This window comes from Chanodichthys erythropterus, chromosome 21 (genome assembly GCF_024489055.1).
Source record: "Chanodichthys erythropterus isolate Z2021 chromosome 21, ASM2448905v1, whole genome shotgun sequence".
NCBI classification, from domain to species: domain Eukaryota; kingdom Metazoa; phylum Chordata; class Actinopteri; order Cypriniformes; family Xenocyprididae; genus Chanodichthys; species Chanodichthys erythropterus.
The window spans coordinates 20,345,483-20,366,942 of NC_090241.1; the positions used below are offsets into that span (position 1 = coordinate 20,345,483).

Genomic DNA, 21,460 nt, shown 5'->3' on the forward strand with positions numbered 1-21,460 from the left:
AAAATCTGATAGATGCTTTGGAAAATGTTATCAGCAAAAACTAGTAAGCTGTATGGTCTTCTAATAAGGGCTATAAAATATTTACTAAAATTGTAAACTGAATACACTAACAACACTAACAAAAAAGTACCAAAAGTATCATTGTACTACCATGTACACTACTGTTCAAAAGTTTGGGGTTGATCACATTTTTTAAATGTTATCTAAAAGAAGTCTCTTACGCTCACCAAGGCTGAATTTATTTGATAAAAAAATATACTAAAACAGTAATATTGTGATATTATTGCAATTTAAAATAACTATTTAGATAGAAGTCGTTTATTTCCTGAGATAACAAAGTTGAATTTACTCCAGTCTTCAGTGTCACATGATCCTTCAGAAATCATTCTAATATGCTGATTGGTGAAACATTTCTTATTTTTATCATCAACGCTTATTATCTGCTTAATATTTTTGTGGAAACCATGATCATTATTTTTTTCTGGATTCATTGATGAATAGAAACTTAGAAAGTTCAAAAGAACAGCATTTATTTGAAAAAATAATCTTTTGTAATGTAAATGTTTTATGTATCTTGCTAATTTTAATACTTTTTTGCAAGATGAGTCTGTTTTGAGCCAGTGGAGAATAATTAGACAGGAGCTTACCTCCTGAATGCTGTATGTAGGGCACACAAACAAAGACTTTCTTGCACATGTTCAAGGTACACCTAAAAAAATTCATTTAAAACTCCTTAACACAGCTTTAACTAACAGGATGCAGTTTTATAGTTTGCCGAAACTCAAAAATGTTTTTAGTGAAATGGCAGGTAGGCGTTTTTGTGCTATTAAAATGGCAGGCAGCTCCATCTGAACTGCTCACGCTGCTCTCTCCAGAATCAGCCTCCACAGTGTGATAGACTCACATTAACCACATATCTACAAACAAAGCTCCACGCACACACAAAAAAACAAGACATTTCAACTGTAAGCAAGTTGGCTTGTGGAATTTGTGATCATGTGACCATAAAATTGAGGGTAATAAAGAACCTAAAGCACTTCTTCCATTTCATAAGCCTCCTTATACAGTACATATAAAATTTGCATCAGTGCAACAAACTGTTTCCTGTCTTTAATGACAGAAACACTGTCTCTCAAACTTCTTCATGCCCTGAGAGTTACAGTCATCATAAACCAGAAGGAGCAGGCGTGATCTTGACCTTACTCACATTATATCAATATAATAGCCAATAATAATAACAACAACAAAAAAGCATAGATTCATAGACATACCATGGAATACTACATTTATCAACAGGGTACAACAAGGCTAAAATCACACCGGGGTAAAAGGTGCGTTTGTTTTTATTCTCCTCTAAACCACTAGATGGCACAAAACTTGCCGCAGCACTTTCTTAAACATCCAAGTTTCAAGATGCTTGTGGAAATGTAGCTGATTCTTAACGCAATCATGGGCAGCAGAGCAAAGTTTAATCTGTGGCAAATCGATCTAATATTTATTGTTTTTTTTTTTTAATGTTATAGATTCAAGTAGCAAATGAAAATGACTAAAACTACTGACATGGCATGACATGGTTAGATTCAGATGTGTAACATCATCTAAGTTGTCCACCTTAGAGATAACCACCATATTTATAGCAAAACCATATGATATTTAAAAATATGATATTAATCATATATACTAAAATATATTTATTGTTACTACTGTGAAGCCATATTACATTCACTTTTTGCCTCAGGCCGGAGCATGGGGTAAAAGGCCCCCTTCGGCCCCCTTTTTAAGCAAAACAAACAACTTTAATGATTTATTTTCCCACAAAATGTGTTGATGTGTTAATGCATTGATAAATATTTTTTTCTACATTCATACACTATGGGAATATGAAAAGCACATTTTCCTTAAGGTGTACCTTTAGCCCTATTGTACCCTATATAAGCATCATTCTACCATGGTACTTTCACAGTCATTTTTCTGCTATGCTAAGTTTAAGGAAGAAAAAGTGACAAGAAATGACATCATAAGCTTGGGATACATGGGTAACATTGGCTGGACTCACCAGAGGCGAGGGAGACAGAGCTAAGTTGCCTATGGAGGCTTTTAATTCATCTACCGAGGGAGCTGCAATGTTAGCGTCTGCTGGCAGGGGTTTGATTTTGATCTTAAACTTTTTGCGGTGGTCTTCCTCTTCTTCAGACTCACTGGAGGAGAAAAAGTGAGTCTTCTCTTTGGGGGCTGGTGGAGGGCTGTTAAGGGATCAGTTGTAAATTGCCATGATTACAACAGTGGAAGAATTTTATAGAATCTGTTGAGAATGAAAAATCAGAAAAAAAATTGGTTGTAAAAACTACAAGTACAAAGCCTAAAAAACACACATTTAAAAAATGTACATTTATACCTCACAGCTTTGTTTTTCTTCACAAGAAATTATAATAATTATTTAAAGAAAATTAAATAATCCAATTTTCATTGTTTATTGGCAAAATTCAATTATTCCAAATTTAATCACAATAATTTAAGGCTCAATTAAAGGATATCTCCCTCTTCCTCCTCTGGCCTGATGCTATATCCTTCTTCATCTACCTCAGGCGAGTTCTGCAAAAGAAAAGAACTGAAGTGAGATTTTATTACAGAAGCAGTAATATTATTTAATAGTTTAAATAGCCATTAATGCAGTAGGTTTGAGCTGTCGTTTGCTTTACTGAGTATCATGAAAGATGAACTCACATATCTCTCCCAATCAATCTCCCCGTAGAAGCCATTTGGAGCCCCATTGGTCTTTTTCTGTGGCTGAGCAAATCAGAACACTAATTTAGTAACATCACTAAGATTCAGTGATATTTAGATTTGATGGGTTTGGCCTATTTAGGTGTGCCGCTGAGGGAATCTACAGATGCTTAGTGTGTATTCACTTCTAGCTAAATGACTATTCTGTCTCTATATTCAGTACCGATTCAGTCTCTTGGAGTTCCTGTGTCACGGTCATCCATCATAAACAAAATAAAAACATCATTTGAATTATTTTCCACCATTTCAAATTATCTTGAATTCAAATAAGGCTTCACATGAAAAAAATGCTTACATTAACACTGATTAAGGGCTATCAATCTATTCAAATATCAAATGTTGTTCAAATACCAACAGTTGTTGCATTAACATTTTTACGAACCATTGTGCTTCACTTGTAGATAAATATTTCCCTTGTTGATTTTCAATGTTAATACAATTTTACTATGCAAATAATGCAAATAATTTTACTTTTGTTAAATTTCATAAAGGCTTATTTTATAGTTAAATTATAGTTAAAAATATATATTAAAAAAATATAGTTAAAAAGGTTTACTGAAATAAAATTTACTGATAAACGGGTGGCGTTCTAGGCTCTTCAGCACATGTGTGCTTGAGTTTCTGCTTTAATTAGCTTCAATTAGCTCATATTTAAATCACTCATTTCTCAGAATTCACAAAGAACCAAATGAATTGAACACACATGTTGAATAAACATTTAATTAATTGCATATGTTAATGCATCAACTTTGGCAGCCCTAATTAAATTCCAAAATACAAATAATAGTACATTTGGCTCTTGAAATTATGCTGCAAGTTAAGAGGTACTTACTCCACCATCTCTGTCTGGTGACCCCCTAAAAACAGAGAACACAAAAGAAAGAGACAAAGAGAGAGACAAAGAGGTCTTTAATGCCCACTTAACATGCAAGCCTCTCTTATTTCAACTCAAGCACAGAAGCAATTAGCCAGGCTTCACTCTGAGGCACAGAAACACCTGTGTTGGGCCTCAAACAGACACTCTCAAAACAGACATCATCTATTCATCTACAGCCTTTTCACACCCAGGGGACAGGGATTCAAAGCATGCAAGCAGCACATTTTTGATGAGTTTGTGAGAGAACTCCATCAGCCTGCCTTTGGAAGCACAGCTATTGCTATAAGTGTATTAACCCTGTAAAGCCTGATATATGAAATAATAGTCAGAAAAATAATTCTAATGGAACAGTTTATTGAACCTTCAGACAAAATCTTAAAAAAAAAAATTGCATATGTGTATTTGTTGATTATCATATTTGACACATCAGGCTTTTATGACTCATATGATATTGGATAATATGAAATTCATACTTGTGGAGAGAAAAAAAAAAAAAACATCTCAATTTTATTCAGAAGCCCAGCCTGAGCAAAATAGTCTATGAAATGTATATGGCCAAAAATTAAGATGTATGGATAATCAAGTCAAACTACATTGATTCAGTCTAAAAAATGTTTACTAACAAGTCATTACTAGTCAATCTTGTGTTTACGTTATAAAAATTGTTAAATTAAAAAGACTTGAAAAAAAGTATAAACTATCAATCAGACAATTGTGTACAACAGGTATTAAAGAAAAGTTTTGAACATGTTGATAATTTAGAGGCCTTAGAAATTTGTGTATCAAATATAATACAATAGGCTTTATAGGGTTAATCCTGGTACAGTATATAAATTAATGAATCTTACGTAGAGTCAGTGTCCTTCTCTTTCTTCCGTATCCCGAAGGCCTTCCTGGTGCGTTTTTTCAATCCTGTGGGGTGCAGTGAGATCTGTTAGTGGTCTGATTTGATACGGCTCAAAAAGTCACAAAAAGACAGTACAGTCTCACAGAAACAGACACATGGCATTGGATGAATTTACTGTAGGTGTGTGTATCTGTGTGCCTGTGTGTGAATGTAGGTGGGTGGATGTTTGTAAAAAAGAAAACGTTCAAACGGCTTATGTCCAAAGACCTATGACATTTCAGATCAAACAATGAACAGAATCCATTATTGAATCACACTGCCGACTGCTGATTCAAAATTGATTTCGGCATCACAAATATCAAAGAAAGAAAGCATTAGCATTTAGCAAACTCAAAAAAAAAAAAAAAAAAACTCATTTGGCATCTCCTTTAAGAGTCACAATTTTTTTCAAATATCACATTTCCATCCACCTACTTTTATGCCCAATTTGGGATATCGCATAAAAACCGCTGGATGGAAATGGCAAGATGCACATAAATTCTAAAAATGTGCATAAAAAACGTATGCGCTCAACTGAAGAGGATACATTTTTTTATCCGATAAGTAGACATGAGCATGAACTACAATGAAAAACACATTTACAGAGTAAATCCCTAGATGCACAACAAAAACCTCACATGACTTTGCCTCAACAGTGGATAACTAGACTAACCATCAGACCAATTTCATTGCACAGCATCTCAAACGTTGGTTTGATCATTCTGAAATGCCTGAGCCAAAAACTGTCATCAGAATGATTTGGTATAATGACCTCCCAGAAGTGTCTAACATGATTGCATTCCCAAATATCAGGCATCCAAACGCAAGATAACATGACAGCATTTATTGTCTTTCATCTGATGTGGGGAAAAAAAGTGCAACTGTGGCTTCCCTGATTGCAGCAACTTCCATTTTCATTACAAATATTTAGCGCCAATTTCCCAGGAAGGACAATTTTGTTCTCTTGAACAACATGGGATGGAAACTCTGGTTTATTTGCAAATGTTTTATGTGATATTCTAATTTTGGGCACAAGTTACATTCCCAATTTAAACCAAATTAAAATTAGATTAATTTATGACAGTGTGTTTTAATTATGTTCACTTATTCATTCCAAAAAAAAAAAAAAAAAAAAAAATCATGATTAAAGGATTAGTTCACTTTCAAATAAAATTTTCCTGATACTTTACTCACCCCCATGTCATCCAAGATGTCCATGTCTTCAGTCAAAAAGAAATTAAGGTTTTTGATGAAAACATTCCAGGATTATTCTCCTTATAGTGGACTTTAATGGACTCCACTGTCTGGGTGAGAAAATTATCAGGAAATTTTTATTTGAAAGTGAACTAATCCTTTAAGCATGGTTCAACTATATTATTATAAATATTTTGTGTTAATGGAAATACAATTTCTGTATGCAACAGCATTAAGTTTGCATTTTGTATGTTAGTCTTTCCAATTTTGATGATGTTTTGTCTTTTCATAACATTGATGGTGGGTAAAGAGCTGTTTTTGTAGCAAAGACGTCAATGTAAATGTCTATACAGCAACTGACTTTCAAAAATAACCCCACACTGATAAATATTCTCTGGAGTAAAATGAATCACAGTCTCCATATAATTAACACAGCCAAAACATCCTCAAACCCAAGTTCCAGTAAATAAATACCCATAAAGTCATGTGGACATGATTGTGCAGCAGAAGCATGTCTGCCTCACAGCTATTGGGCCTGCAGGACTCTGAGTCAGGCTTCGATCCAGTTAAGCCTCTGCAGTGACAGGGAGCTCCAACATGGCGGATGGCATTATTGATCTTTACAAAATATTTCCTAACATATCCACAGGCTCAAACACTGCTGTCTGGCTGAGGGTGAGAGGAGAATCTATTTCTGAGAGCCATCGGAGAAATTCCCAGACATTGCCTTTTCCACGTCTATGTTTTCAGTGTCCTTACATGTTCCTGTTCTTGCTACATTTCTTCAAAGTAACTGTTCCTTTTGTCTGATTAAAATGAGTCAGTCATGATAGCTAAGAAGTAGCAAATGTACAGAGAGTTCACAGCGCAGAGGACGTTTAGTGAAGTATGCTACAAAGAGACAAACACTGAAGAGAAAATACACTAAATTTAATACCAGGAAACTAGCCGTTCTACTTTATGCACTTGAACTAGCCGTAAAGTGATGACTCACAAGCTTGACAGAGTTGTGTTTTCTGAGCACGCAATTAAATATACAAAATATACTAAATATTAAACATACAAATCTCCAGAGGTTAAGTGTTGGAGATTGATGTGAAAACAAACTGACAGCTGCATTCACAGATCTGCTCTGTAAAGGGAATTAAAGGAGACTTAAAAATGGACAGGTCTTTTGAACATCTGAATGTTAGATGAGCTTTTTATTATGTTTGTGTCTTGTTTATAAAATCTTTTTAAAAAACGATATCTACATGTTTTTTCTAATTGTAAAAACAAAACAAAACAGAAAAATAACAGTAATGTATTGCAATAATGTGTTATAAGTATTACACAAACACAAACACACACACACACACACACACACATATACATATAAAACACAAATCAATTACATAATTAAATTATGTATATATCTGTTTTTACTAAAATGGCCGATGGGTCTGCCAGATAGAAATAGATACATTAGAACAAGAACAGAAGAACAAAAATATGAAACAATGGCAGCAAAATATTTTTGCGGCTTACATAATATATTAGAGTGGCTTCAAAAAGTAACAAGGTGACCAGTTAAGGGCACTCTCTTTATACTGGTTTTTATGTCTTTGTATACCTTAACATTCTGGCATGTGTCAACTCTGTTTCAAATCATTTGTCCCTTATAGAACAGTTTTGAAATGAATCAGGCTTAGATATTTAGCAATATAATTGCACTAAGTGGACAATTACCTAATCAGGGTCTTCTGGTAGAGTGTGGTATGTGGGTCTTTATAATGCTACAAAAGAAATCCAGCAGTTCTGCCTTTCAGGGTGGATAAATGAATAATATGTTTATATTCAAAGAGCTCTTGAAACAGGTTTGAAGCAGTTAAGATTTTATGTAATTAGTGGTTAAGTTGTTTTACACTATTTTAGGAAGAAAATAACTGTTTTGCTATGAACATGGTGGAACATGGCTGTTCATTCTGGCCAAAATTCAAGATAAACATTTCCAGGCCCATTAAAAGGTCTAAATTTGATGGAAACAGAGCCCACTATTACAAAAAAAGATAGTGGATAACTGGACTAACCAGTGGAACAATTTCATTGCACAGCATGTCAGATAAACGTTGTTCCCGTAACCCAAAATACCACTTAATTTTCACTTTGTGTTATTGTTGTAAATTTTTCCAACTTACTAACTTTATTGTATTAACAAAAACTAGTTTGGGCCTGCTGTTTAATAGCCTTAACTTATACTGTTTATTCATTAGTATTACTTATAATCTTACAATTTATCTGCATGATAAGTAATGTGGGACAGTACTTGTATAAAATATACACTACATTTCCAAAAGTTTTGGGACACCTGCCTTTACGTGCACATGAACTTTGATGACATCCCATTCTTAATTTGTAGGGTTTAATATGGAGTTGGCCCACCCTTTGCAGCTATAACTCTTCTGGGAAGGCTTTCCACAAGGTTTAGGAGTGTGTTTATGGGAATTTTTGACCATTCTTCTAGAAGTGCATTTGTGAGGTCAGGCAGTGATGTTGGTGAGAAGGCCTGGCTCACAGTCTCCGCTCTAATTCATCCCAAAGGTGTTCTCTCGGGTTGAGGTCAGGACAGTCAAGTTCGTCCACACCAAACTCGCTCATCAATGTATTTATGGACCTTGCTTTGTGCACTGGTGCGCAGTCATGTTGGAACAGGAAGGGGCCATCCCCAAGCTGTTCCCACAAAGTTGGGGGCATGAAATTGTCCAAAATGTCTTGGTATGCTGAAGCATTAAGAGTTCCTTTCGCTGGAACTAAGGGGCCAAGCCCAACCCCTGAAAAACAACCCCACACCATAATCCCCCCTCCACCAAATTTTACACTTGGCACAATGCAGTCAGGCAAGTACTGTTCTCCTGGCACCCGCCAAACCCAGACTCGTCCATCAGATTGCCAGACAGAGAAGCGTGATCCGTCACTCCAGAGAACACGTCTCCACTGCTCTAGAGTCCAGTGGCGGCTTTACACCACTGCATCCGACGCTTTGCATTGCACTTGCTGATGCAAGGCTTGAATACAGCAGCTCGGCCATTCCACTTTGTTATGATACCACTAGCAGTTGACCGTGGAATATTTAGTAGTGAGGAAATTTCACGAATGGACTTATTGCACAGGTGGCAACCTATCACGGTACCATGCTTGAATTCACTGAGCACCTGAGAGCGACCCATTCTTTCACAAATGTTTGTAGAAGCAGTCTGAATGCATAGGTGCTTGATTTTATACACCTGTGGCCATGGAAGTGATTGGAACACCTGAATTCAATGATTTGGAGGGGTGTCCCAATACTTTTGACAATATTGTGTATATATGTATATCTGTGTATAAATATAAGAGATATAAAATTGGGTGGTGGCATAATGACCATGGGAAAATGTGGGTCCCATGGTCAAACCAGTTGAGAGCCACTGCTTTGATATATATACACCATTTCACTAAATAGTTATCGTTTTACTCTTTGTTACTTCTTTGTTAGTGCAACGTCAAAAGAGTAGCTTTTAAAAAGTACTGCTGCGTCATCTTTGGTTCACAAGGATCAAGTTCTTTCAAGCTTTAAATCTGAACCCTAGCATATCACAATTTCACCTAAATCCACATACTGGCAAACAGAGAAGCAACTACAGTATATCAGCACAATTTCTAATACATGTGAGCTAGCTGCTAAAGCAGATTATGGTCTCTGTGAACACACAAACCCCAGCTTGGTTACACATTCCATATAAGCTAACCCCCATGAGATGGCTTGAGTCCATTTTTTGACAGCAGGGATTTCTAAACACAGAATAACACTAATTAATGGCTTTGAAAATAATAGCTTCCGTATGTAAGCATGATGACGGAAGTGGTAACGTGATTACCAGGAGCTAACTCATGGAGTGAAGGCCAGAGAAAATGACAGCAACAACCATCCAGGGACACCACTTAAGCAAACAGGAAAAGTGAAGACGATGTGAAAATAAAGATACATGGTATTTAGGGCTTTAGAGACTACAGAAAAAACAGCAGTGGTTAAAAGCAACAAAGCTTAATTGTCAGAGAAAATGTTGGCAAGACTGTAGGTGCCACAAGAGCTGGTATTCATCTGTGACATGAGTGCAACTCATGTTTCAGAAAGATAATAGTGTTCTTCTTTCTGTTATTATGGCCAATAAATGTTTTTAAGAGCTCACCAAGGTTTTTTACTCCACAGAAACAACTGTAAATGCTAGAGACAAGAAAATACTTTATCACAAAGAACTCATGTCCAGACTACATATGACGTCACATAAAGTGTACTGGAAAAACAAAACAGAGGAAATTACTAAATGGAAATGATTGATTAGCAACACAAGTGTTTATTTGTTAGTCCATCCTTTATGAATATATACAGTATGAAGTGAACTCTGCCATCTTTGCCTCTAAAGAAAAGAACATCCTGCAAGGCAAAAACATTGTGCAATAGTTTTAATAAAAGTATTAACAATTTACCACACACACACACACACACACAAAAAAAAAAAACGCAGATAGAAGGTGAGATACTCATTTAAAGCACCAATATGTGTACTTGAAACTGCACTGCAGAAAAATGTGCATAATTTACTGTGCCCTGTACATTGTGTAAGAGTGCACAAATTCAAGGGCCCTTATTGTCTATTTTGCCATTTTACCTAAAATGTCCACTAGTTTCGAGTACCAAATGTGGACCAAATAGCCTACTCTCTTCCCTGGGTCCAGGTGGCTTCACTGTACGCCATGTGCTCAAAAGACCAACACACACACTCATACACTCTCATCCACACAGAAGCAGCTAAATGACTGCACATACTCAAAAGACACTCTGCTTGTCCCAACCCCCTCGGAGGAAAAACGTCCACCACAGGGGAAACTGGGTCAGGAGAAGAACGGCCTGTGCTCATCGCTAAAACAAAGTAAACAATGAGACAGAAGATTGTTTTAGAAGACAGAGGCATTTTGGAGAACCAGAAAGACAATACTAAAAGCACATGATTGAGTTGTGGCACAGAATGGGTGAAGGGAAAATCCTTCAAAATGAAAATTCTGCCATCATTCTATTCACCCTACCAAACCAGAATGAGCTTTTTTTTGTTGTTGTTGTTGTTTTTTGTGGAACACAAATGAAGATGTTTAGCAGAATGTTAATGCTGCTCTTTTCCAGGGTTTAGGATTGTCAAGTACGGGTCCTTTGGGACCCGGCAAAAATCTCACAGGAGCAGGCTGTTTTACCTTTGCTGGGATGGGAGTGGACAGTCAAAAATATAGGGCGGGTCCCAGGATTTAGTGCGTAAAAAAGAAAAAGAAAGAGAATTGGTGTTTGTGCTCTTGAGAGAGTCAAAGGTTTCTCTTTACAACATATTTTTGCAGCACTGACCAATATAGCCAATCACAAACATATCAGTTTTCTTGAACACAATGGTCAATCAGACGTGTCTAATCAGACGTATCCACTCATTGCTCAGAACAATGGAGATTTGTCCAGTGATGAGTTCTGCACTCTCGCAAATCCTCTCATTATAAGTTAACTTATAACAAACAAAGAGTAGACATTATGTAAAGGCAATGGTTATTTATTATTCGAATTGGCTGCCATGCCAAATCACTCATACAGTATTCTTGCTTTTCTGTTCAAATTGAAGTGGTTTGTGAACATAGCATTTTTATTAACAAATAATTTGGATTGGATATGTAGGTTGTTGCTAGGCGACACTGAAACTATTAGCCTTAGCCTGGAGTTGGTTCACCCTCCGCCTATGGCCCTAACGATTGTGTAAATTTTTCACAATCTCTAGTACATGTTTACATGTACAAACATTGCGGGTGTGGGTGGGAGTGGAACATGTTGCGGGAGCGGGTGGTAATGGTCAGAAATTCAGCGGGAACGGGAAGGATTAAGATAACAGCCCTTTGCAGGGCTCTGCTGTCAAGCTTCAAAAAGGACACAAAAGCATCATAAAAGTAATACATGTAACTTGTGTGCTATATTACAAGTCTTCTGAAGTCATATGATATCTTCAAGTGATGAACAGATTGAAAATGTTATCAATAACTCCTTTTACATTCAACAGAAGAAATACAATAAATGACACCATGAAATACATGAATTTGAATGACACTGCCTATTACAGCACAGTGAAACCACTGTTATCATCAAAGGGTCAAGGGCAGAAAACTATCAAGTCTCATTAAAATGTCTACATCAGACTCCAAATGGCTGTATTATCGCAGCACCTATCACAAACAAAGGCATTTCCATCATAAACATAACTCATAAACATCTGCAACTTCAGAGGAAGAACATTAAGGGAGCCCAGTCCAGTTCCTACTGGTATTCAGCAGGGGATTAAGAGGAAAAAACAAAAGAAACTAAGATAAATCTGCCGGGTTTTTAATTCTAATATATTACTGCCAGAGGTAACATGGCAGATTTACTTAGACAGGGATTAATGCTTAACAATCGGTTCATCTGGACAGAGTTGAGCCATCACACTGTGAGAAGAGATCACAGAGCACAAGCAATAATCTTAAAACTCTTTCTGTAATGATCCACACAGCTACAATGGCCCCAACATGATCCCCTGAATCATGGCGTTAGTGTTGATCTTAATCTGAGAAAATTCATTAACAAATCTGAAGACAGATGGCTACATTTATAGCCAGATCCAATCTTGAGGTTCCTGAATAAATTCTGAACACACAAATAAAATAGAAATAACCTCTTGAGAGAAATTATACTCAGTTGGTAACTTTAAGCAGCAGGTATGTTACATAATAAAATGACTGACTATTCTCCACCACTAAAAATGTCGGTCTAAAAAACACAATAATGTTTCAGTTCAGTACATTTATTCTGTATTACATTTACATTTATTAATTTGGCAGACGCTTTTATCTAAAGCGACTTACAAGTGAGGAATACAACAAGCGAGTCGTCATGACGAGGCAAACAGACACAAGAATTGCCCACAATACAAGTTTTAGACATTGTTCAGAGTATCATAAGCTACAATAGAGAGGGATTAGAGGAAGTGAATGGATAGGTAATGAAAGGATAGGGTTTTTTTGTTGTTGTTGTTGTTGTTTTTTTAGGATGAGGTTAAGTGCTCACGAAAGAGATGAGTTTTTAGCTGTCTTTTGAATATTGCCAGGGATTTTGCATTCCGGATGAATGCATTAGAATATCCATCAAAGCACAGTTTTTTGTTTTCCCTTTGCTATTGGAATTGATTCTGTTCTAAACCAAAACACCTTTTGATTATACTTCATCAGCAATACTCCTGAAAGAATAAAGTCTGTACTGGAAGAAAAGCAAATATTTTGTTGGCTAATATTACTAATAGCTTGTAGCAACACATGCCTGGCCAGCACAGAGAAAACTATTACCCAAAGGCTCTCCCCATTAAGCAATTGAACATGGATTAAACGAGGTAGCCAAGTCTGCCTCTAGACTCAGTGTCATAGCATGCATTAATCATTTTTCCACAACATAAACATGCATATATCATTGATGGGACTGCATTCAGTTCTTCATGAATGCAACTAAATTAACTGTTAAATGAACAATTGATAAAGCTTTTATTACTTTTCAAAACAAAAACATTTATTAAAACAAGTATAATATGCTATGTTAATCTTTGGCATGGCATATTTTCTCAAATGCCACAATTGAGATTATGTTAATGGCCTTGTGTATAGTATCTCTTAGTACTACTTACTAATACCTGGATATCATACTGTATGTATTATAATTTTTGAAAGTCTCTTATGCTCAACAAATCTGCATTTACTTTATTTGATCAAAAAATACAGTAAATTATATTACAGTTTAAAATAACTGTTTTGTTTTAATATATTTTAAAATGTAATTTATTCCTTTGATTGCAAAGCTGAATTTCCAGCATCATTACTCCAGTCTCCAGTGTCACATAATCCTTCATAAATTATTTTAATATGCATAATTAGTGATCGAGAAACATTTCTTATTATTATCAATAGTGAAAACAGTGCTTCTTAATATTTTTGTGGAAGCTATTATATTATATTATATTATATTATATTATATTATATTATATTATATTATATTATATTTATTATATTATATTATATTATATTATATTATATTATATTATATTATATTATATTATATTATATTATATTATATTATATTATATTATATTATATTATATTATATTATATTATATTAGTGGCGACCAGGGCGGGCGCGAGCCGTGAGGGAACGGCGCGAGGCCGGTGGCGCGAGTGTTAATGAGCTTCACCTGGGAGGCGCACCGGCCTTGAGTCCCTCACGGAGGAGCTCCGGGAGCATAAAAGGAGGAGCGACTACAGTGAAGGATGAGAGACGACCAGGCCTGGACTTTATTTTATGTTTTATTATGTTTGTGTGGCTGGCAGACGTCCGTGAGGGTCTGCCGGCATTACTTCCGTTTTGTTGTTTGTTTATTTTGAGATTAAAGTTTTGTTGAATGTTCGCCGGTTCCCGCCTCCTTCTTCCCACATCTACTGACCTCGTTACAATATTATATTATATTATATTATATTATATTATATTATATTATATTATATTATATTATATTATATTATATTATATTATATTATATTATATTATATTATATTATATTATACAAACCTGATTCCAAAAAAGTTGGGACACTGTACAAATTGTGAATAAAAACAGAATGCAATGATGTGGAAGTTTCAAATTTCAATACTTTATTCAGAATACAACATAGATGACATATCAAATGTTTAAACTGAGAAAATGTATCATTTTAAGGGAAAAATAAGTTGATTTAAAATTTCATGGCATCAACATCTCAAAAAAGTTGGTACAAGGCCATGTTTACCACTGTGTGGCATCCCCTCTTCTTTTTATAACAGTCTGCAAACGTCTGGGGACTGAGGAGACAAGTTGCTCAAATTTAGGAACAGGAATGTTGTCCCATTCTTGTCTAATACAGGCTTCTAGTTGCTCAACTGTCTTAGGTCTTCTTTGTCACATCTTCCTCTTTATGATGCGCCAAATGTTTTCTATGGGTGAAAGATCTGGACTGCAGACTGGCCATTTCCTGACATCTGGATGGGAGCATATGTTGTTCTAGAACTTGGATATACCTTTCTGCATTGATGGTGCCTTTCCAGATGTGTAAGCTGCCCATGCCACACGCATTCATGCAACCCCATACCATCAGAGATGCAGGCTTCTGAACTGAGCGCTGATAACAACTTGGGTTGTCCTTGTCCTCTTTAGTCCGGATGACGTGGCATCCCAGTTTTCCAAAAAGAACTTCAAATTTTGATTCGTCTGACCACAGAACAGTTTTCCACTTTGCCTCAGTTCATTTTAAATGAGCCTTGGCCCAGAGAAAACGCCTGCGCTTCTGGATCATGTTTAGATATGGCTTCTTTTTTGACCTATAGAGTTTTAGCCAGCAACGGCGAATGGCAAGGTGGATTGTGTTCACCGACAATGTTTTATGGAAGTATTCCTGAGCCCATGTTGTGATTTCCATTACAGTAGCATTCCTGTATGTGATGCAGTGCCGTCTAAGGGCCCGAAGATCACGGGCATCCAGTATGGTTTTCCGGCCTTGACCCTTACGCACAGAGGTTATTCCAGATTCTCAGAAACTTTGGATGATATTATGCACTGTAGATGATGAGAACTTCAAACTCTTTGCAATTTTTCTCTGAGAAACTCCTTTCTGATACTGCTCCACTATTTTTCGCCGCAGCATTGGGGGAATTGGTGATCCTCTGCCCATCTTGACTTCTGAGAGACACTGCCATTCTGAGAGGCTCTTTTTATACCCAATCATGTTGCCAATTGACCTAATAAGTTGCAAATTGGTCCTCCAGCTGTTCCTTATATGTACATTTAACTTTTCCGGCCTCTTATTGATACCTGTCCCAACTTTTTTGGAATGTGTAGCTCTCATGAAATCCAAAATGAGCCAATATTTGGCATGACATTTCAAAATGTCTAACTTTCAACATTTGATATGTTATCTATATTCTATTGTGAATAAAATAAGTTTATGAGATTTGTAAAATTATTGCATTCCTTTTTTATTCACAATTTGGACAGTGTCTCAACTTTTTTGGAATAGGGTTTGTATTAGGCCCTGGACCACTAAGCCAGAAAATAAAACCAAAAATAAAGTTTCTATATATTTACGGTAGGAAATTTACAAAATATCTTTATGGAACATGATCTTTACTTAATATCCTAATGATTGTTGCCATAAAAGAAAAATAGATCATTTTGACCCATACAATGTATTGTTGACTATTGCTACAAATATTCCCGTGTGACTTATGACTGGTTTTGTGCTCCAGGGTCACATATTATATTAAAGGCTGCATGGGAAAATTGCAGCAGTCTTTTGAAAATGTAGAAGTTTTGGCAAATTGAAATACTATGAGGGAAAGAGATTATATAGAGGGACAAACTCTAATGTGATCAATTGGATGTATTAATTGGTATTTCACCAGCTAAAGATTTCATTTCTTTTTCCCTGGCTGAAATAAAATAACATTGCTAAACATGCCAGTGATTCAGCAAACTGAATGTTACCTTCAGCCAGTGTCACTCATGCAACCATGTGTTCAATCATGTCAAAACTAAAACACAGTTCCTGAATTAAACATGCAATTTTAAAATAATCTCTCAACAAACAAAACAAAGCAGAAGTACGTGGTAACTCAGCCTGAGATTTCCCTGGAGAACACCAAGGAAGCACGCAACAGTGGAATGTAAAACTCACGCTGTCTGAAGACCTCTTTAAAAATCCACTTTGTTTTGGCTGCTTTATGAAGACGCTTAACTAAGATGCTGTAACGATAATGTTTTTGCTGTCTTCCTTCACAGTGCCCAGTCACGTTGCTTCGACATGTTATGACTAACAAACACTTAAATCTGGCCAACTCATTTGGTTAAAAGGATGGTGGAGGCCGTTTTTTTCCATTGTTATGGAAATACACCAACAGTCATGCAGAATAATTGAGTGTTTACTAAATGAACGGTAAACATCGCTGCACCTGCACAGATTTGTTTCTACTTTCTGGGGACAGAAGAGGATCATGACATCTCACTTGAAAATCTATCTTTTAAAATTTCATCAATGTTAAATGAAGTCCTGTGGCATTAAATATAATCTTACAAAGAAATTAGCTGTTACGTTTAATTCAGCATAATGTTTGTGTAAAATCCTCTCTACTACGAAGCTTTCATGGTATCATGTGTACAGTAGTTCGATGGTTAGTGGAAAAATATGTGCAAAAATAAGTAGCAATGGCCCCTACATGATCCACAAAGTCAAAAGCATAGAATATTCCTAGTGCATGTGAGCAACAATACTCCTAAGAGCTTATAAAATGAAGCATGACAAGAGAGACCAGAGAACATATCAGAGAGAAAGACTTGCAGAAGGTTGTGCTAAAATACAAAATACAGTACCAGCTATGTTATGTCTAAAGGTCCAGTATTTGAATTAAAATGTAATTTCATACATTACTGCAAATTAACATATACGTCCTTAAATTACAAGTGGTAAAAATTAGGTTGAAGTGCTCTGGAGCAATTATATTAAATCACACCATCTTCTGGTGGAGGTCTGGGCACTCTGTGTAAGACAAGAGGGAAGTACAGCTCTCGTATATGTGACATGTGCCAAGTCCTTGAGCTGCCTGCCAGCGAAACAACCAACCAAGTGGCTTTGTCCAAGTGTCTGAGCACAATGAAGGCTGATGCCAATCAATTGTAAGATTGGCAATAAAACTGTAGCAGGTGATATCTGACAGAAACTAGTAGGTTACATTGTTAGAGAGCAACTAAAAGTAGTAACACTGTAATATAAAGCTATGTTTTCAACAAAAAAAAGCTATTTTTAATATACAATGCTATTGTATTTTTATTTTTTGGGTGTTTTGCTTCATTTTTGTTAGCTTCTTTTTGTTAGCATTCTGTAATGGAGCTCAGCATTTTTAAAAACAGTGTAGACATTTCAGTACAAAACTACTTTTTCCAACAAGCAACAATGTAGAATTTTTTTTAATGCTACACTGTTAATTGTGTTTTTTCGCTTGTTGTGTTTTGATTCATTGTAGTTAGCTTCTTTTGTTAGCATTTTGCAGTGTAGCTTAGCGTTTTTAAAAACAGTGTAGACTTTCCAGTACAAAGCTACATTTTCCAACAAGTACTGATTAAGATTTTTTTAATGCTACACTTTTACTTGTATTTATTCACTTCAGTGTAGCTAGCTCCTTTTTGTTACCATATTGCAGTGTAGCTAACTGCTTTTGTAACAGTGTAGCATGACTAGCAATGGAATTACTTCAAATTATTAGTAGCTTATAGCTCAGCAAGGTACAGTTTCAATGTAGCTTCCTTAAAACTAATCTACTAAAACCACACTTGGATTACTTGATTCTCTAGACCACAGGCTTCGTCTTCAGCCAGAATTTAGCATTCCCTGCGTCAGCTCTACTACATGGAAATCCTGTTTATTAAAGACAATCTTCACATTGAACTGATTCAGTACTGGCAGTGAATGAAGATTCTTTGTTGAGAAGCAGATGGAGCATCATGAGACAGAAGCAGATGGAGAGAGAGTCACAGCACAGGGAAGCTCACACACACTGAACATTAAAAGATCAGCTGCTTCGGCCTCCATGCAACACCAACAAGTACAAAAATCCCAGTATAATTTAGTAAATCTTTTCACTTTGTAAGCCACGGTCCATTTAGTATATTCCAGTTATGGGTTTTTGATACAACAACAAGTGTAGAATAGTTACTTTGGGAAATGATTCTGGCCATTATGGTCATTTTCAAGAAACGATTGTGTAAAATAAGTGTTTGTTTAAATAATGTTCAATATAAAACAAAAATGACCCATTAAACCTGAGAAAAGAATGAGATCTTAAACTCGCGATGTAACAGAAGTAGCAACAGATCTTCTTTTTTTGTATGGTGACATACATCTGAGTGAAACGGATTATCTAAAAAGAGATAAAATGTAGGTTATAGGGACTTTCCACCATTTGTTGATTGAATGGAAACAGATCTGAATGCGAGCTTGCAGTCAAATGTAAGAAAGGTGCGGGGTTTAAGTAGACTAAATAATTGGAGAAGTCTGGCATACATCACCAGAGAGAAATCTGTAATTTCACTAGAAGACTGAGTTATGAAATTATGATTTTAAAAAAAACAACAATAAAATAAAATTAAAAAAATTATTTAAAAAAATGTGCATGAATCATTCAAAATATGATCAATAAGATGCATTTAGAAAATAAAGGGTGAATTTTTCCATTTCATACAGACTTTAATATATAACTGACCTTTCTAATACCTTTAATTATAATATCAGATAGAAAATTCTGGGTCATCTGCTTGTGTTAGGACATGGTCTGCAGGAATAACATGATATCAAGTCCAATTTGCCTGATGTTAATTTTTTCCCCATCCCAGGAACTGGTTTGAAAAAACAAACAAACAAAACTTTCTCCTACAGTTTTCTGTCTCAGTACTTTTCTCCCTCATGACTTTCTCAAAGAAAGTGGCTTTTAAAGGAGTTTCTGTGGGTTTCTTACATTAACCTCTATCTTTAATCTTGACTTTGCACATGGGAGTTCCCTTCATCTGGATTTGAGCTCAGCAGCAGCTATGTATGTGATGGGTTTGGTCCATGTGGACCCAGATTGCTCTTTTCCTCCACCACCCACATAGAGATAGAACAGGCAAAATGATAATTATCATCTCTAAACATCTTTACAACAACAACAACAGCAAATTGAAAATCTACTGTTACTATATTGAACATCTGTCATTATGCTTGTAATCAATATTTTAAATACGGAGGGTTAAAAGGGGCATAAATAAAGGTCTTGCACCAGATTAAGGAAGAAGGATCAGTAAAAGGCAGTATATTTTAAATGTGTTAATAACCAAATTGTGAAAAGAGATTGGTAACACATTAGTTTAGGCTCCAATTCTCACTATCAACTAGTTGCATAATAGCATGCATATTACTAGGATATTGGCTACTTAAAGGACATATTAATGCCTTATTGGCCATATTCTACATCCCTTAATCCTACCTAATACCTAAACTTACCTTACTAACTATTAAAAAGCAGTAATTAGGAGTTTACTGAGGCAAAAGTCATAGTTAATAGTTAGTTAATAGTAAGAATTGAACCCTAAACTAAAGTGTGACCAAAAGATCATATCATCATACATATCTGCAGTATTTACAAATATTTATCTGCTCCACTCCTACTCAGAAATAAATGATATAATACTAAAGAAGTTCAGAAGTTCTGGTTGCTAAAATATAAGCACAAATCTAATCTCTCTGCATGAGATAGTTACTGACGATGAAACATCCACACACCTGTACACATTTTACATGAGGGAGAGAGACAGGAGAGAGCAGCAGTGCGGTTTCTCAAAGGGATGATTTAGCCTTCAGGCCTCAGCAGCTGATGCTCTTTGGCCGCATTTACATTACGACCCATGAACGTGTAAGCAGGAAAAAAACACATTTATTCTGATATTCTCAGTTTGGTTTTAGGTCTCATTCATATGTGGAAATAAATATGATATAAATTGAATAAGTGCATTTGCATCTCCCAAGCATACAGATCATTATTCCCGTCAATGCGAGTGGTACGTCATTGAAAAAGTGACGGTGACAAATGACATCATCTCAGGTAGACACCAACCACAGCGATTACAGTAGCAATCATTGTTACATTTGCCCAGGTTGCAATATGATGATGTCATTATTTATTGAGGAACTTATAAACCATTAAAGCACGATAAGATGCAAAAAAAAAAACTCAAATCTGTTCTGTTTGCAGAGAGCCACTTCACAGCGTGCCATGCAGCACCACATTAAGTTCTCTTTCACACTTGAATAGACAAAAAACACAAAATTATGTTGAAATTCCTGTTATTGGCGAGTATCATCGTAAGCAGAGTCTTAAATTAGCAGAGTTAAAAAAAGTGCTAAATGAAGTTGTGAGAAAACAGGATGTGTGTCAGATCCGCATCATGTACGTTGGGTCTTAAAGTGACAGCAGCCTAATAAATCTGCTGTTGTCTGTCATTGATGTTAATCAAAGAACAAAAGAAAAAGTAAAATTACTAACTGCTCTAGTGTTGATCCATTATGTATTGAAGGTATAGCTAAATGTCATATTACAATGGGTTTATGTGAAGATTGCTTTAAGTTCACTTAAATTCAAAGATGTTATATTTTTTTAAAGTCTATCAAATGTTAAAAAATGATAGCTTTCACTAATTTTGAAAAAAATCAATTTAATAGAGTCATCAGTAGGGATGTCCCGATCACGTTTTTTTGTCCTCGAGTCCGAGTCATTTGATTTTGAGTAGGCTGCCGATACCGAGTCCCGATCCCATCCTTCTATAATAGCCTACATAAAAAAGAATAAAGATGAGCGAAAAAACAGATCCAGGAACAGTGCTTTTCAGGTTTTTCAGGTATCTAACAGTTTTCAAATAGTAATCAAATATAAAATATCACTGCATATTATCTTTACTGTATAAAATAAATAAAGATTAATCATTATTGAAGTTACAAAAACTATTCAGTCAAGAGCAGTGAGTGATTTCTTTGTTTTTTGTTGTTTGATTTAAC

General features: G+C 35.6%; 1 protein-coding gene across 24 annotated transcripts in view; it reads right to left on the bottom strand.

Annotated features, from left to right (window-relative positions):
* sgip1a (SH3GL interacting endocytic adaptor 1a) overlaps nt 1-21,460 on the bottom strand; it is a 71,172-nt gene that overhangs the window by 33,151 nt on the left and 16,561 nt on the right. For 19 of the 24 annotated variants that reach the window (XR_010893502.1, XM_067374585.1, XM_067374586.1 and 16 more), the window contains 7 exons: nt 10,585-10,677; nt 4,510-4,573; nt 3,617-3,641; nt 2,948-2,968; nt 2,725-2,787; nt 2,535-2,592; nt 2,057-2,235 (listed from right to left, as the gene is read on the bottom strand). Coding sequence is in view for 22 of the 24 variants with exons in the window: in XM_067374586.1 (XP_067230687.1) it covers nt 2,057-2,235; nt 2,535-2,592; nt 2,725-2,787; nt 2,948-2,968; nt 3,617-3,641; nt 4,510-4,573; nt 10,585-10,677 (503 nt within the window). In the remaining 2 variants the exon portion in view is untranslated. Of the gene's footprint in view, nt 1-2,056; nt 2,236-2,534; nt 2,593-2,724; nt 2,788-2,947; nt 2,969-3,616; nt 3,642-4,509; nt 4,574-10,584; nt 10,678-21,460 lie in introns of those variants that run through there. The other 5 variants (XM_067374598.1, XM_067374599.1, XM_067374587.1 and 2 more) reach the window with 4 other exon arrangements.